The following is a 17,238-nucleotide window of genomic DNA, read 5'->3' as shown; positions in this document are numbered from 1 at the left end:
CATCGTCAAACAATTCTCAACGCTGTCTTCTCAGTGAATTTCTGACACTTTGTTTTGTCGGCTTCGAAGCCTTCTTCGTGTGCGAGAAAGCGAGGACAAGCCTTAAGCCTGCCAGCTATTGACAGGGTTGGAAGAGGTATTGTCACGCGACAGTCGCTCCGGGTGCCAAGTGATGAGGCCGCGACTAGTTTTGAACGAGCACAATCCGATTCGTGATTAATAATTGCAGCGGTTATGTACGCGGCTTTGGTCGATGTGTGCACGTCTTCTTACGGAATACACCTCGCGTCGTTTAACAAAGATGAAGAATATAACGTTACATACGAACGTTGGCATCTGCGTCGCTCTCTCAATACCGACGTCTACACGAAGCACGAGAATGGAATGAAAAAGATCATTATTAAAAGATGGATTTTTTCCCGCAAGGGTCATCACACGATTTTTTTACTAATCATCCTTCGGTACGCGTTCGCATTAACAATATATTCGTTCGCACGATTCGCGTCCAAGCAAACGTGCCTCACCTAACGCTAACGAACTCGGTATTAAAACGTTAAACTTTTAACCCCGATATGTGCCACACGGATCAACACTTACTGGGATAGCCATTAGTCTCATGAATTGCTCACGTCTGTTGTGTTCGAGAAAAGGATGATCGCATAATTGACAAAGCTGCAAGCTGCTTCGACGATTCATAAAAACATCCTGAAATACATAGATCTTTTAACTTCACTTTCAGACCTTGAATCTTCCACCTAATTTTATATATTATATATTTTATATATAATACCTAATTTTCCTGTTTCCTTGGAATTTTCAGGACCGTTTGACGGGGCATGGGGGCATATCCTCGCTGGGTGGTGGGAACTCGTCACCGTATTCGGGGGCGCACCACCATGGTCATCGAGGAAATGGAAACGGAGGTGGCATGCCGCACCATGGAGGCGCCTCGCTTCCAACCGCCTCAGATTTCCAGCCACCATATTTTCCGCCGCCTTTTCCTTCGCACCATCACGCGCCCGCCAGTCCTCAGCACCCTGGTCTGGGACAACCTCAGCACCTCGACTACCTTGTCAGCGATCCGTACGCCCAATTGAACACGCTACATCAGCACCACTATAACCAACTATCCGCCGCAGTTACGGCTGGCCAAAGAAGCGGCGACCTCAGGAGGGACGCCGAGAGCATTCATGTGGTGAGTACAATTTCCCATTAGTTTGAGTTTCTCACAACTTCCATCACGGGTGCTACAACCGATGCGCCGAAACCTGTTCCAAAGGCAAATAGATCATACCGTACGCTTATTTGCAAGTCTAATTTTTCCGATCACGTGGGTAATGGGTATTTTTTTTTTTTAAACCGTTGCGGTTCAACCGTAGCCGGTGTAGCACAAATTTATATCAATGCCAATCCGGGCAGGAACCCATATTGTGCGTTCGATATATACCGACCAAGTCCAGGCTCGGTACTCAGATCCGGTCACGTGCACAGCGTGCTACCTCATTACAATGGTGTAGCCATGGCCACGTACATTATCTACGGAGCATTATCCCTACTTAGACGATCGACCCGTCGAGGAGCGGCGGGTAATAGCCGGTGGTATCGATCGATCAGACAGATCGAACCCAATACGTTTCACCGTGACATCATTGATCCCAATCGCGATGCTCCCCGAGAAGGTGACTTTGAACCCCTGTCGTGATATTTACACACCTCTTGAACCCACTTCTTCACCCAGACCTGTCCGATCCATCGCTTCTAGATTTACAGGGCTCAGAGCAGTCCTGAGACTTGATAAGATTCTTTGATTGATTTCGATTTCTGCTTTCTGTTTCCCGAAAAAGTTAAAACGTGTTTCAAAAATGTTCAATCCATCAATCGTGCCATGAATCATGCTTCAAATCAGTTTTTTTTCCTTGTCTTGATCGCTGAGGTCAGTAACAGTGTAACGAATCGATGATCGGCATGAATGATCTTCAAACTCTACAAAGTAAAAATTGGAGGAATCGTTTCTTCTCGGTACATGTACTCATGCAGTACCGTGAAAATGACGTGGCCTGGGCCTGGCTAGATTAGGTCAGATTAGGTAAGGTCAGGTTATCTCGAAAGGAACGTGGAGATGTAACGAAACCTGGTTACAAGGAACTCTGCACTGCTGCTTCCACGGTTCTTTCGGTTCTCTATAAAAGAAAAGGCACATTTTTGTCTCTATTTGGCCTACACTCCTTGCGCCAGAGATTTATTAGCATACGTGATTCGCCCCGTGACGAGGTGGGAGGAGGCCTGAGGCACGAGTCACAAGATACTCGAGGGGGCCAAATGTCACATTTCCATATTTTATTGTGACGACTATGTACCGGGTTTACCGTTGTTCGCAAAGCCTTACTCACCGCCTGTTCCGTACATCTCCAGGAATATATTCTTATGTCGGCAGGTTGTACATGTTTCGGTATACACTTATAATAATTTCTATACGCATGACAAATTTTACACCACGTAACTAACTGATAGTTTATCTCCCCGTGAGATCAGTTTCCTATTTTTCACATTTATTATAATACGATATTTGTTTTTCGGCCTGTGTACACAGGAAAGGAACGACCGGATTTCATGATTCTTTGAATGTCCCACTCATGAATTCCTTCAGCGTAGTCTTTTAATTGCGCCTTCTTCATTTGCATGGAAATCTTCATTCCGCAAACCCTTGTAGGATATTTCGTGATCACAGGTACTAGTTGTACGACCGCCCGACAGAGGAAAGTCTCGAAACTTGGTTCAAATAATAGAGAAGGGGAATATCTGCAATTGGCGAAATGATACCGCAAAACCGCCTTCAGCGATACTTGCGAGCTCGAAGTCACGTACCTACTTACATTATGTCTGCAGATCAATGGTAGGACAATGATTTCGTTAGATAGGTATATTCGTAGGATTGAATACTCGAAATCAAATGCGACGGTACGTTTCTGTAACGGGTTTCGTACAACGGCCGGGACATATGTGTCCTTGTGTTCTCGTCATCTCTCTTACTGCTCTCTTATTGCCCAGCACCTATCGTCATTGATTGGTTTCAACTACAGGAAAAGAGACAATCAAAAACGTGTTATGAACCATCGAGTGAAAAATCTTTCCATCGAGATTCGCTGTACCCAACCTATTGTCCGTCCAAATATCCGGGAAGGAAGGTCTGAAACTTTCACGTGTTGCAGAACAGCGAGCCTCTCTTCATTTCTCTCTCTCTCTCTCTTTCTCTCTCTCCTACGGTTTTCGTTCTGTCGTTCTCTCTGCCTCTGTGCCCGATAATAATAGAGGCCCGCCCGAGGAACGCCTTGCTTTCACAAGTGAAGCAGGAAAAGAAGAAGAGAGAAGAAAAAAATCACCCTAATTATCACCGAAGGACAGTTTAACGTTGTGCGAAATATGCCGGAGGTGTCGCGTACCCGAGTCGTTGTGCAAAAATTGGGCCTGCCCCGGTTTTCTTTCCCTATTTTTGCAACTGTATATACGATGAAATTCGAGCAGACCTAAGGACGGCATCAGGTGAGCTCGGTTGGGGTGGCCTTCGAGGAATCCTCCGAAACGAAATATTTTGAAAACCGCCGTGAACTCAGGCGGTTAAGTCAGGAGCGTTTCAGTCTCGCGAATAGTTCAACGCGTGTATAGTTGACAAACTATGCAACGTCGTCTTACCTCCCTTCCGATGCCGAGCCATCTTCTTCGCCAATTCCATTTCTGGACCAGTAAGCCAAATTGACCTCGGCGGAGTCAATCGTTGGTGTAGATCCTGCTGTGAAAATTAATAATCATTGGCGGTAAGAGCGACTTACTCGCTGTTCGTTCTGCAGTAAATGCCGGAAACGTTGAGCGTAGTTCGGACTGCGATCATCGTAGGGGTAGGAAGTTTCGACTATACCCAAAGCGAGTTTTAATCACTAAATCGAATCCCTTGGATCGAAGGAAGAATGTTGTTAATTTGATTTTCAATACAGGCGGGCCATAATCGCGTGCAGCGAAAATGCTCCGTCGACAGACTCTTCTTAGTCCGAGAGCTTAAGTTTTGTTCCGCTTATACAAGGTGCACGTCGGCCAGGGTGCAGAGTAATTTACTTATTAAGTTCTGGTTAGACCTTCGACATTCCCTAGAGGCAGATGCCTCGCGGGTTAGCTTTGAGGCAAATATGCCAAGAATTACTGAGCCCAAGATTCAAGACAAGCCGAAGGGTCTTTACACCCACCGATCCGTTAGCACTCAGCTATCCAACGATGAGATGGAAGATGCGGCTGCTTGTCCGTACGCCCTTTAACAATCTATAAAATTAGTTCTTCCCCCGTTTTTCCCCTCATCGAATCGGCGTTCATCGAGCTGCGGACGCGAGGACTGATAATGTATAAGCTATTCGGAGAATACTGTTATCCGCATGCAAGCGGCATAGAATTGAAGCGGCGTTGACGAATCAAAAATACTCCAGAATCAGGGGCTCCGAGACGAGATCACAATGCTAATAATCAGAGCCGAGTGGCCTTTCGGACCACCCAGCAAACGCGCTTATCCTGCACCCTGTCCTGCGGATTCATCTTTCGATCCCTCTTTCAGCCCCTAGCTAGAGCGATCCCCGAGCGAACCCCATGCCTCTATCATTCGCCCCAGTTGATCCGTTCTTAGTATGAGCTACACACGCACGCAATGCTCAAACGCCTCGCATTGCTCAGAGCATTTTTAACGCGAGGGTATTTAGAGCGGGGAATTTTGGGTTATTGTGCCGCACCCCCTTCGGAGTTAAGTTGTACGGACGGGCTGAGTCCAGGTTTGTAAACTGCAGGGATGATCCTTTCCTGCAGGTCTAGAATCTTGCAGGATCCGTTTGCCGATCTGTTGCGGTCCGCTTAGCTGGTTTTACGCGGTTTCTTTCACCCGTATAAGTCCGATTCGTATCCTTTATTTGTACCCTTATACGCAACGACGGTGAGCGCACTGATTGCTCATCGTCAGCGTCGCGAATTAGCGTTTTTGCACACGTTGTGGGCAGAGAAACGAAAGAAACGGACGGTAGAAAGTCGGTCTAGCTACTTTTCGCGAGAATAGTTGATACCCACTTCGTACATTCGTACAGGCCGAAGAAGAAGTCTCGAGATGAAGACGTTTACTCGCGTGCAGGATGTCGCTTGCCGAGATAACCCGACCGCGGGATATGGACGTAATATATCACTGATTTCATCAGGACGAGGAACTCCTTCCTTATTGTCCTGCAGCCTCCTCGTACGGATGCGCTGATGGAGGATAATCGCGTTCGAGTTTGCAAGAGAAAAACGATACGGACTCAAGCCTGGCTCGGGTAGGTGAAAATCATTCCGATGATTGGTCTGATCTATAACCAGTTTCAGGATGACGGAAGCTGCAGCGCGATCGATGAAATTAGTTCGATCAAGATAAGGAAAACGTAGGTATACTGCAGCTGTCTCCTGTCTATCTCTACGCGTGTTTACAAGTCGATTCGTTTTGCCAACACGGTTGTGGGTTCGCGGTAGGTAATGGAAAAAAATTGCAACGATCATAAACGCAACTTCATCCCGTCCGCCGCAGAGGTGAGCGCGTTTAACAAGAGAAAGGCGATCACATTTCATCTCATTAGTATCGCTCGGTGTATTATACCGGCTCTGTACACCATGCGTACCAATTTATAACCATCGTGATGTACGGGAGCGATATAATTCGCCCGATCATCCGATCCCCCTTCCGTGTGTGTATCGTTTGTACGTGTATCGTTCATTAGCACGAGACTATCGCGTGCTTTTTACCGCGTGAAAGTGCCACTCAGAGAATAAAACCTAATCAAACTTCAGCTCGACTATCACGAGGTTAGTGTAACCATATTTATTCATTTAACCAGAGAAGTCAGCTGTGTTTTAGTCGGACGAGCTTCTTATCGACAAAATGGTACCTCATTTCGAACAAGAGTTTCTCTTATTTCTGGTCTCGACCTTGACGATGCTGAAAAAGCTTAGTATACATTGATCTATGAAGCTTTTTTCGTTTGGTAATCGTCGAGCGTTCGAAAGCACGAGCTTTCTTCGTTCTTTCTCTGGTTAATTGAGTTGCTCATTACACTGCAGCGCCAGTTCGGAGGATTTCACCTCGGCTGACGAAGACGTAATTCCCAAGAAATCACATCGCGATCAGCGCAGTCAGAGATCATCTCTCGTGAGTAAGAGAGGGCAGAGAGCAAAAACTCGCCTTGTTCAGATTCTCCGGATTATCCGTGCCGGGTACGACGACGCGACGGTGTGAAAAAAATCTAGCGCGAAGCTGGCTTATCAATCTGAACTTTGTGAACCTAAACGACGCGCGACGCTTCGGGCAGGCAATTTTGTCGTCCACCCGCGGCATTCTGCCCCTTGGCGTGTCTGCCTACGAGAAGACGGAGGTGGAGGAGGGGGAGGGGTTCGTGATAAAAGTATGGAAACGGCAGCAGCACAACGAGCAATAAAGTAGAATGCATTATCTGGACAAGGAATCGTTGAAATTTCACCTGTCTTCTTTGCGGAAATGAAAGAGCGGCGACGTCGCATCGTCGACTGATGGACGAACAAACAATTTGCCAACGGTCAACCGGCGGTTGTAAACCTACCTTATACCCACCGTATTCGCATTGTCGCAACTCCGCGACCACAGCTTGGCCCAAATCTCTGCTTTTCCTTCCATCCACTTCTCGTGGGATGCGATTAAAATTCTGTACGTATACGGATTGCGTTTTAGTTCTTAGAAAACTTTCTCAGCTCAAGTTAAAGTCTTTTACCTCCTACCAGCTCAATTACACCGCTATCTCAGTATTTCCTACGCTTCCGCTGCGAGCCGCAACTTTATTATATCGCTGTAACAAATCTGCCCGTTTTTAAGAGGAGTTTTAAAACGAACCAAAAGAAAAAAATTAAAGGAAATGAAAACGCTGTTATTATTTCTTCGAATTCAACACAACGCAACTCGTATCGACTGAACTTTAACCCTCAGATCTGTTCACCCAAGTCGACGACGACGTGTGAAGTGGATTGCGCACGGAAATTAATACATGAAAATTAACATTATAACTCTTGACGAGGAAGTGGAGTTTCGTAATGGATCAGAAAAAATAGACACTATTGTGAAGAATCGTCAGAAGCATTCGTCGAAGTATCAGTTTTACTTCTCCTACATCACGATGTCAAAAAAAAACTAAAAGAAAGATAAGAATCTCGTGTAATTTCTCGAGTTTCTGCGAAAAAATAAAGAATAATCCATTCATTACAGTCATTTTAGATGTATAAAATAACTCTGGCGAAAAGATCCTGTTTAATTTCGCTGCTGAGCGATGACGTGACTTCCGGATAGTTGGAAAACGACAGTTCAGCCTGCGAAGGATCGGTAAATTCCTGAAATACGATACGCCAGAGGTTACAAGTCACGTAGAATGAGGAATAACCGCTAAAACCGACATAAATCTGTGCAAAGTACGAAATTCCCAACTTGCATTATAACCCTATCGTCCAGTCATCGTCGTACGACTACTCCACTGTGGGAATTGGGTCTCTCTTCTCAGTCTTGTCTCGTCTCGTATCGGAGTCCCTCCAGCTCGAGTGGTACCCACCTCTACATTTCGACGACGTATACTACGAGAGATGCAGCAGCAGCAACAGCAGCAGCAGCAACAGCAGCAGCCACTGCCACCGCCGACGCGACGTGATCTCTTGCTGACGGAACTTGTTTCTCTTGGGGATTGCGTAGGTCTGGATATATATGTGCCTGCATGTGTACACGCGGCCGTTCTCTATCCTTCGTAAATGATTCGCTTAGGCAGTAGCTGCGGAGTCGGTCTCGCCGGTTTAGCCCGATGAGCTACTGCCGATGCCGGCTCGATCTCTATGCCGACGCCCCATTCAATGGGTCCATGAGTACCTACCAGTGAAAGATCTCGGTGTAAATCGAAACGCTATCACCGCAGCACTTAACTTTATTTCACCGCTTCCTCGCATTGTCGGCATCTAATTGTTCTCCGAAAACCAGCGTCTTCACACCTCCCGAATCCTGCAGCAGGCTCAGTCCGTATATCGGGACTGAGAAATTCTCTTCACAACGATCTACACGAAAAGTTGACGCTGCTTTCCGCGCGATTAGCGAATCGACGATATGTGAGAATGTCGGGGAAAACGGTAAGGTTACACGGAAAATTAGTCGCACATCCGTCACTGTCGATCGAGCATTTAAACGTTGCGCTGGGAATGATCACCGCGCAGGATCCGACTCGACTTTAATGACTATATCAGGAATCACAGGAAAGAATCTTGGCTAATCGTACATGAAACGTTCGAACCGTGCGTGAGCCTAACCATGTGATCGTTCTTCAAGTATGCATTCTCTGTTACACGTTCCTGCAGTTCACCCGATAGTAGGTACCTACGAGACCTCAGCATCGACGATGGTAGGTGCACGCAAAACGCGTGAACGCGGTAACGGGCACGTCGAATGATAAAGTGCGGGTACGTTGATCGGATTCCCGTACAGTTCGTTGTGGCAAGCAGCGATTCGCCGAGGAATTATTATCAAAAGGTTGAGACGAAAGGCAGAGTTGGCTCGTTAATTATACCTGTGGACTTCGAAGCCTCACCAGCCGCTCCGAGAAACCCGGTAGTGAGTGATTCTCGCGCGTCTTTACCGTCTGGCAAACAGGTCAGATCATCTTACACGTCGCCGCTGCACTTTGACCCGTCCGCTCGGCCTTCGCGGGACTCCATACTCATCTTCCTCGAGCACACAACAAAATTCCCTCGCTTAACGTCTTGCGTGTCTGCCTGCCCGTGCGAGTACAGCAGTCTCTCCACGATCAACGATCGCCTCCCCCTTCCTCGTCTTTGGACCGTCCGACAAGATATTCTATGATAGAAACTCCAGTGTCATATCCCGGATGACCTGGCGCTGATGGGCTTCGCTTTGCCATATGGTACCACATGATATTCTCATAACGTCTGCAAGTGGCCTAAATTTGGGTGTTTCGAACCGCAGAACCATTCAGGGGATTGTTCTTTTCTATAGACCGCATTGCCAGGGAAACAAATCGACAAAATTGTATCTCATCGTACGGGGGTTCGGTGTTTGGTAGCACCAAACTCCAAGCGTCATGTGTTGAAATAGAGATGAAATAATTAATGTGATTATCTACTCTCCTAATCCAGCTATAAGATAAGCAATCTGGACCGAAGTGGACTGGTGTTAAATCTGCAGTAGAACAAGTGAATAATTCCGTCCCCGTGAGTATTTGTTGTGCACCGATGCCCTTGGCGTGAGTAATTCGATGGTCTGTGCTGGAGTTGAATAAGATAGGTTACACGTGGGTCTTGAGTTAGATGCGAATAAATGGCGTATAAGCGATTGAGTGACGGTTAAACAGACAGCGTGGATAATCAATCGTCGTTAGTCAGCCGGTGCTGGCTTTTGTCTCGTTATATCCGGCCAGAGGTATACAGACGATTTGCGATTACTTAGGAAGGAGCGCGAGCATCTTAGCTCCGCTGGTGCATCTCAGGCAGATATATCGTCGGGCATAATACGTCTTCCATTCGCTTTGCAAGTGACACATTCACTCTTCGCGATAGGATAGAACAGACAAGACACGTGGGTAGGTAGGTAGGTAGGTAGGTAGGTAGGTAGGTAGGTAGTTAGGTACTTGATGCACTTCAGTCAAATTGGCTTGCACGCGGCTTGTGATCGCTTTATAGTCCTCTGTTAGTCCAGCCAGGCCGCTTCACCTCTACCAGCACGCACTGATATGCATAAAAGGTAGAGTCCGAGCATGCAGCGCGAGATATACCTACATTATACCACTTCCATGACGATAATTGCCTGGGAACTGTAACAACACCAGAAGGATCAATTCCCCCGACGATTGGCATATTTACAATCATTGCCACCTATTTTCTTCGCTCGTTTAACATCACGGCTATGTAGATAGGTGGGTCATGATAATATCCGCTGCACGCATATTCCTTTCGAGTCGTAAATTTCCTCCCGCTGTTCGAGGTGATATGTTTATTCGTAATACGTTGTCTTCATTATACCTGCTACGTCTACGGATGGAAATGTCTCGTCCAGCCTGCCCTTTCGAAAATTAACAACTTTGTTATATCCTTCAATTGAAGATTGCGCAAGATGAAATGGTTTCAAAAGTATTATGTGCGCAGCTCCGCCTTAACGCGTACGCTTGACTCGAGATCTCGCGGGTACATAACACGTGAAAAGATTTGCTCGCCCTAATAAGTTTTGCTGCAAACTGACGTTAACATGATTTAATCGATGTTGGCACACGCTTCGGCCATATAACGAGTAGCTGTGGGCACTGAGGTAAGTCGTATATATTCCCTACGCGCATTCAAAAAGAAATATTGATGACACGGGTAAATCTATCGGTCGTCCTTGTTCCCATCAATGTTGCGCAGCAACCAGTTTATTACAAGTCTATATAAATATTACGCGCAGGCAAATGATTCATGGAATTTCGATCTCTATTTTATGTTTTCAACATAATATATATATATATATATATATATTACACGACGAGGCGCAAAGACGGACGAAGATTAACCGTACCGATCATTGGCATTTTAATCATCATATCAACTCACATTTACCCGTTCTCCAATCACCATGGAAACTACAACCGTCCTGCAGTTGCCTCATGGAATTACGAAAATAACATGTCCTCGGGTTACAAAAAAATAAAAACATGAATTAAAAATTTGTATGGATTATTCGTACAAATAAGTAACGCTTATAACGCATGCCTGTCAAAATTTGAACTATAAAAATAACAATAGTAATAATTTAACTCGTCAGTACGAAGCAGTTTGATGAAAATATGGATTTCTCTTGTATTGTTTCAGACGAACATGCATGCCTCGTTTCCCTACGATGGTGGTCGAGGCAGCGGTGGAGGTGGGGGCGGAGGCGGAGGTCGAGGCGTCGAGTACGGCGGCGTCCGGCGTCCCGACGCCCTTCTGCCACCCCCGGGACTCGACCAAACCGACCTAGTGCTACACACGAGCCTCGTTGACGACCCCCAGGTGAGCGACGATGTACGTAATCGAACAATTTTCTTATTATTTATATTATTTCAATCTTATACTTTCGGCCATAAGAATCAGTCAGATAAATTTAAGCCTGGGTACAGAGTTTGTTAAAAGCTACGAGAGCATGCAGTTTTGTGTTGAGAATCTACGCGTGAGCAACAAACGACGAATCGATGAACAAGTAAGATTCCTGCACGCATATGATATGAGAAACTCGGCCCTTTTTGATGACGCAATTTCGGCGATCATAAACCTTCGGCAAGTTTTGTTTGATCCGATCTTCGTAGTCTTTTTTTCTTCTTGTTTTTTTTTTTTTTTTTTTACCTCGTTTCTTACGCTGTCATCGGGAAAGTACCGTTGTACGATCGTCGAAGCCGCATTGCTTGGTAATTGGCTTTTGCCAATATCTCTGGCCCTGCATCGATCGATGGATCGATCGACTGATCGATCCCTGTATGATCGGACTCGATGTCCTGGTAAAAAGTTATTAATATAATTATACCTTGATCAGTGACAATTATTATTCTCGAGGGTTAAAAGAGCCTCATGTCTCAACGCTCTTCGGTCGCTCTTGCAACGCCTTTGCATTTTCTTAAATACATACGTCGATCCAGAACGTCTCGGTTACACCCAGCGAATATCAATGCATACGTAACTCTACGGTCGCGAAAGGAAATTCAAATACTCGAGGTGGACATTCCTCGAACGGCGAGCCAGTTTTGCAATATTATAAATCTTGTTAGCTAGGGCCTTAAATCGTTATCGGGTCTTTGTACACCGAAATGAACAAGCCTGGCCCGCTTTCGCAACGTTGCAGACCATCGTACGTTTCGGCCTTTTTATATATTCGTGACGTGGTTTCGTGATTTGGCGACTGAGTGAATGAAATATTGAGAGAATGAAAATGGGGAAATTTTTAAATATAAATCGGTCTTAATCGAAAGTTAGGAGAAGAGAGAAAACCGTTTAAAAAATATCCAGGAACGTTATTTGAAATGAAAATTGTTAACGGAAAAACTACTCTATTGTGTAAAAGAAATCAATCTTACCAAATTCGAAAAACAACGAGCTGAGATATCACCGATTTTAGCAAAGGTTTTATAGTTAGAACGTTGAAAATGATGAAATTCTGGTAATTTTGAAACTTTTTTTTACAAACAGTTATCTTCCCGAAGTAAATAAAAATAAATTTGTATAATTATCTACGGTAAAACAATTGTTCATTGACAATTACGTTCGCGCTTTATGCTCGTAGCTATACAACATAACGGAACAATGTGCCCCAAACAGCGTCAAGGAACGTTATAAGGTTAAGAGTGAATATCTCTCTCGGGTCGCGTTCATCCGCGGTAAATTAGACGCACGTGAACACAAGGAATGAACGAACGGACGAAAATTACACCGGCATGGCAAAGGGATCAGTATTATACATCTAACGCGGGGCATCGGCATTATTTCTAGGCGCGGTGTCTAACCACGAGTTCGAAAATTATATGGGTCCTATTTTTGGGTCCGGCGAAACGTCGTCGACGGAATAACGCGAGAGGGAGAGAGAGAGAAAAGAGAGGGAGAGAGACAATTAGGAGAAGGAGATATACCGAAGCCCCTGCATCACTCGAGCTCAGCATAATTACAATCGAGGCCTGATTTTCGGCGGCGTCATTCACGAATAATAATTAACTTCTTAATCTATTTTAAATTATGATGAACCCCACACTTCGTATTGAAGAAAATGGCCGTCCGGCTCCTCTCCCAGCCGGTCATGGATCACCTCCAGCTAATGTCACTGGTGCATCGCGGTGAGCAGCATCCACACCAGAAATGCACGCTCTTGCACCTTCCATTTTTCTCTCTCTCTTTACCTCGTACACGCCGTATGACAGTTGTAAGAATGAAAATAAAGGAGAATGTATTAGGAAAGGATCGCGTCCTGCATATCGCGGGTCCTCTCGACTCAATTGCCACAGAGACACACAATAACTCGGTGCGGCAGCGTAATGTCGGTGATTTATCACCTTTACTGTGATAAGTTTACTCGAAACGTCGGGATCCGAAGTACGTAAGGAGAGAATGGAGTAATAATGCGCCGATGCACAATCGCGCGATGCGCTTGCAGGCGAATAAGGCTGAAACTCATAATCTGCAGAGACGTGTGGGTGCCTTACATACGATGTGTGTCCGCAGGTGCGGTATAAATACCCGCAAACGTGGCCCACACGCACGTATGCAGCCTCGCACTGCACGTACCTTATACCTTACACCTTATACCTTATACCTTATACCTTATACCTCTGCCTACTTACTGCACTTGAGGGTACACGCTCGGCATGCTTTGTAACACGCGTATCCCATAAGACATCGCGCGTCCGTTCCGACATCATTCCTCATCCGTCCAGGCTCTCCTGGGATATGTAAATATTTGCGAGCGATTATTATCGTGATTATTATTGAAAATTATACGTTTCACGGGGTATTTATTTATTCACGTGCGCGGTGATCGCTTCGAGTGTATACCGCATGTGTGTATACATATATAGCATGCACATATGTACGTACATACACATTGTGTCATCCGTTTACTATGTGAACTCAGGCTCGAGTCAACGCGCGAAATCACACACCTCCGAAGTGTTGGGGTAAATTCGCTGATGTGTACACGTTTGCGAATTATGTAATGTCATCGCAAGCCCGCTTATTAGGAGACGTTTGTAGTATGTACCTACACTCGAAAAATTCCCGAAAAAACCGCCAAATAATAGGATAAAGTTCCGAACCGCTAACGGCACCCACTTATCTTATTTTTTATTCTTGACTTGTACTTTACGCGCTCCGAGCTAACTTTATCTGCAAGATTTATAATAAAAGTAAACACACCTGCCAGCGTGATTCTCGATGCAAACGAAATACGTTTTCAGGTATTCTGCAGCAGTGTGGAAACGTTAGAAAAATCGAAATTTTCATCATGAATAAATAATTTTCCAATTTTCAATCGAAAACAGTAATAATCCGTCAATTTATGCTCAAGGTTTAAACTTGATTTTAAGTCCAATGTAGAGTACACGTGGATGAAGATGTCAGTTGGGATCACACATGTTACGATTTATTATACGTATAAGGTTGGACTATTTTTCGTTGGCGTCCTGTTCTACCGAGGCTTGGCTGTTAATCTAAGCTGGTTATACGGTCGCCTAATGAAACAAGCCTGCTACAGGTGCCCAGATTATTTTGTTCAATTTTTTTTCTCGTCTTCTTTCTAATCCTCGTCACCTCGCAGCGTGATAATTTCAGTTCAGACGTGTTATATGATTTCGTGTTAGGTGGATGGACAATAAATTTAGGTCTTCATGGACAAAGGTTCACATTCCTCTGTACGCTTCGATATACTTTCCATTATAAATAGCGTGGAAAATTTGATTTGCTTTGATTTGAGGCATGCGGTCCGTGACGGTGGTTCAAAAAAATATCTCGAATCTCCTCAGGCTGCTGCTTCTCATTTTCTTTATCTTCTTACTTTTCTTCTCTTATCTTGAACACATTCTCGCAACTGGGATACCTACGTCCAGGGTCGTTTGATATATCTGCGATCGTGCAAAGATGTATAAGCTCGGCAGTCGAACAACGCCAAAACGAGGCGAGCCCACCGCTATCTCGAATACGTAGAAACTTTTTATTCCTCCTCCTTCTCCCCCTTCTCGGTAATTCCATAATTGCGCATAGTTGACCCGTGTTCCGGAATCCGAGGTGGAATTTTTCGCGGGCGCGACTGCAGAGACAAAACAATTCGAAAGCACGGTCCGAGACGTGAAATGTAGTTACATATATAGGGAAGAACTGTCAAGCTCGGATGTAATTTTTGCAAAATAAAAAAAACAACCTTTCTCACAGCTTCGTAGAAACGTTGCGTAAAATTTACAAAAGAATGTGAAAATTATAACTGAACAGAAAAAAAAAAAAAAAAAAAAAAATGGCGACGAGATGGAAGAAAACGGAAGCCTGTAATGCAGGTGGCTTCGTTCGGGCTTATAAATGTGTTACCGCAATATAATACACGTGAGCATCGAACGAAGAACCCGTTTATTTCTTCAACGTTATAATCCTGCGGGCCAGAGATAGGCTAATTAATAATAATTAGGCGGACTTTGCCACCGAGGCGTCGAGACGCGGGACGACAGCTAATCACGTTACGGGATGCTCTTGCAGATATAATTAAGTGTAACAAATTGAGTCGCTGCTTGTGAAAACGGAGATAGCAAAGCCATCAGGGTCAGAGCTCGTCGTACCGTAAACGTGTGTGGCTAACCAGGTAGCGTTTGAAATAAGGCGAAAATATTTTACAGAAGAATCGCCATTTTTTTTCCCTCAATCTCGGGTGCATAACACGGCGGAATAACCTTATCGCAAAGTTCAATACATCGAGTCTTTGACCGATGGCCGAGAGGCGCGTTTTATATTAAAAATGGGAGGGGGAGGGGAAGTCTTCTGACCTATCTCGGGTATTGTTATTACCTCGAGTAACGTTTTATGATATTGTAATATCAGGAAGAATTTAATTTAAATATTTTCGGATACGTATTATACTCCATCTGGTTTTCAGAACCGGATATCCTCACGGATTTTATTGCATACGTTTGATCACTCAAGCGCGCCCCAAGTTTTCACAAACAAAACGTATATACGATGTGTCCCAATTTACTTTTAATCAACTTCAGTCAGGCATTCCATCGAAATTTTTCAATCCGCCAGATATTTAGCCAGGAAAAAACTGCAAGCTATTTCTCTTATCTAAATATAATCTGCACGCATTTCTGTGCACAGTGTGTTGAATGTCCAAAGTTTTGAAGTTTCTTTGAAGTTTTTAACAGAGTTAATCATATTTACATACATACATTACATATCATAAAATATGTAATAACTAAACTCATTTATTGATTTCAAATTTTCATTATTCAGATCGAATGGAATTTCGGAATTCAATACTGCGTGGCTTTTCCGAGGCAAGGTAATTTCGATATTCATGCGTCTAATTCCTTACATTCTTTCTATTTTCAGAACACGAACGTCGACGATGGGGGTTTCATGAACGATCTGCCTATCCTGAAGAGTAAGTAGACAACAAATTCTTCGATATCCAATAGTCCAAAATCTTATTCTTCCCAAACGTTGAAACGCATTTCCCTTTGGTTATCATGGGGGGTTTCATAGAACACGCCGGATCTCGACGCAGGCAAAAGTGCAGGAGCACGTCGTCTCGGCTAGATCCCTGACAAGAGTCTTGGTGTATAGACTTGAAAGAAGAGAATCCGAGACAGGTTCGATACAGGCAGAGATAGTTAGCGGAAATGATCGGTGTTTTCACTCTGATGTCACATGTAGACGGAGGGCAGTTAGGTGCACCAGGCGGTCCAGCGGGTTACGCAAGGCTTATCCACTTATCCATTTACCTCCCGAGGATGTGTTACAGATCGTTATTCGCTAGCTGACCGACCATAAGGAGACTTGCGGACGTCACTGCGGACTTAGAACCGATACTCGTCATGCTTCGACGTCGGACGTATCCTCGACGGTAAATTGGACGTCCCTGGCAAATGCGGTCCGGACAGACGTCAGATTTTAAAACGATTCTGAAACCCACTATTCTCGACGTCCACTCCTCTGTTCCCAACTTTATTGGCTCTAATTTCGAGCGTGTCTGAATGTTTCTCTCGGGATATGGGATCTGATGTACCTGCCTAGCCTTTGAATACGTTCATACTCGACATCATATTCGTCTACCGTTGGTATAACGTGCAATTTCTCATAATATAAATATAGATTTCGAACAATCGTCTCGTGTAATCTTCGAGAAAGCATTAATATTGGGAAACACGTCGCAAAATCGGAAGGCAAAGAGCGTGAAAACAGCCGAGGGTAGCCTGCACGGGTCGCGTAATGAGGCATATAATAACCTCGGGTGACATTCGGACAAACAACCATCTGTATATGGGTTTGTTGAAGCACGTCAGGGTCCCCGTGCCGATGAGTATTTAGGAGAGTCCCGCCCCGAAACTGCGCCCCGCAGACAAATTACAATGACAATACGAAATCGGATCCCTCGCCAAGGGAGCATTTAGGGTCTCTCTCCCCGCCTTTACCCCCGTAGTCAGCTTC

The 17,238-nt window shown here is 44.9% G+C and overlaps 1 protein-coding gene across 5 annotated transcripts in view; it reads left to right on the top strand.

Annotated features, from left to right (window-relative positions):
• LOC124407744 (transcription factor AP-2-epsilon) overlaps positions 1 to 17,238 on the top strand; it is a 169,823-nt gene that overhangs the window by 119,641 nt on the left and 32,944 nt on the right. For 4 of the 5 annotated variants that reach the window (XM_046884205.1, XM_046884204.1, XM_046884202.1 and 1 more), the window contains exons 2-4: positions 821 to 1,195; positions 10,906 to 11,097; positions 16,141 to 16,192. In XM_046884205.1, coding sequence (XP_046740161.1) covers positions 821 to 1,195; positions 10,906 to 11,097; positions 16,141 to 16,192 — 619 coding nt within the window. The remainder of the gene's footprint in view (positions 1 to 820; positions 1,196 to 10,905; positions 11,098 to 16,140; positions 16,193 to 17,238) is intronic. The other variant, XM_046884203.1, reaches the window with a different exon arrangement.

Source organism: Diprion similis, chromosome 6, assembly GCF_021155765.1.
Source record: "Diprion similis isolate iyDipSimi1 chromosome 6, iyDipSimi1.1, whole genome shotgun sequence".
NCBI lineage: Eukaryota > Metazoa > Arthropoda > Insecta > Hymenoptera > Diprionidae > Diprion > Diprion similis.
The sequence above is the reverse complement of the archived record's forward strand: the minus strand, read 5'-3'. Positions and strand labels throughout refer to the sequence as shown.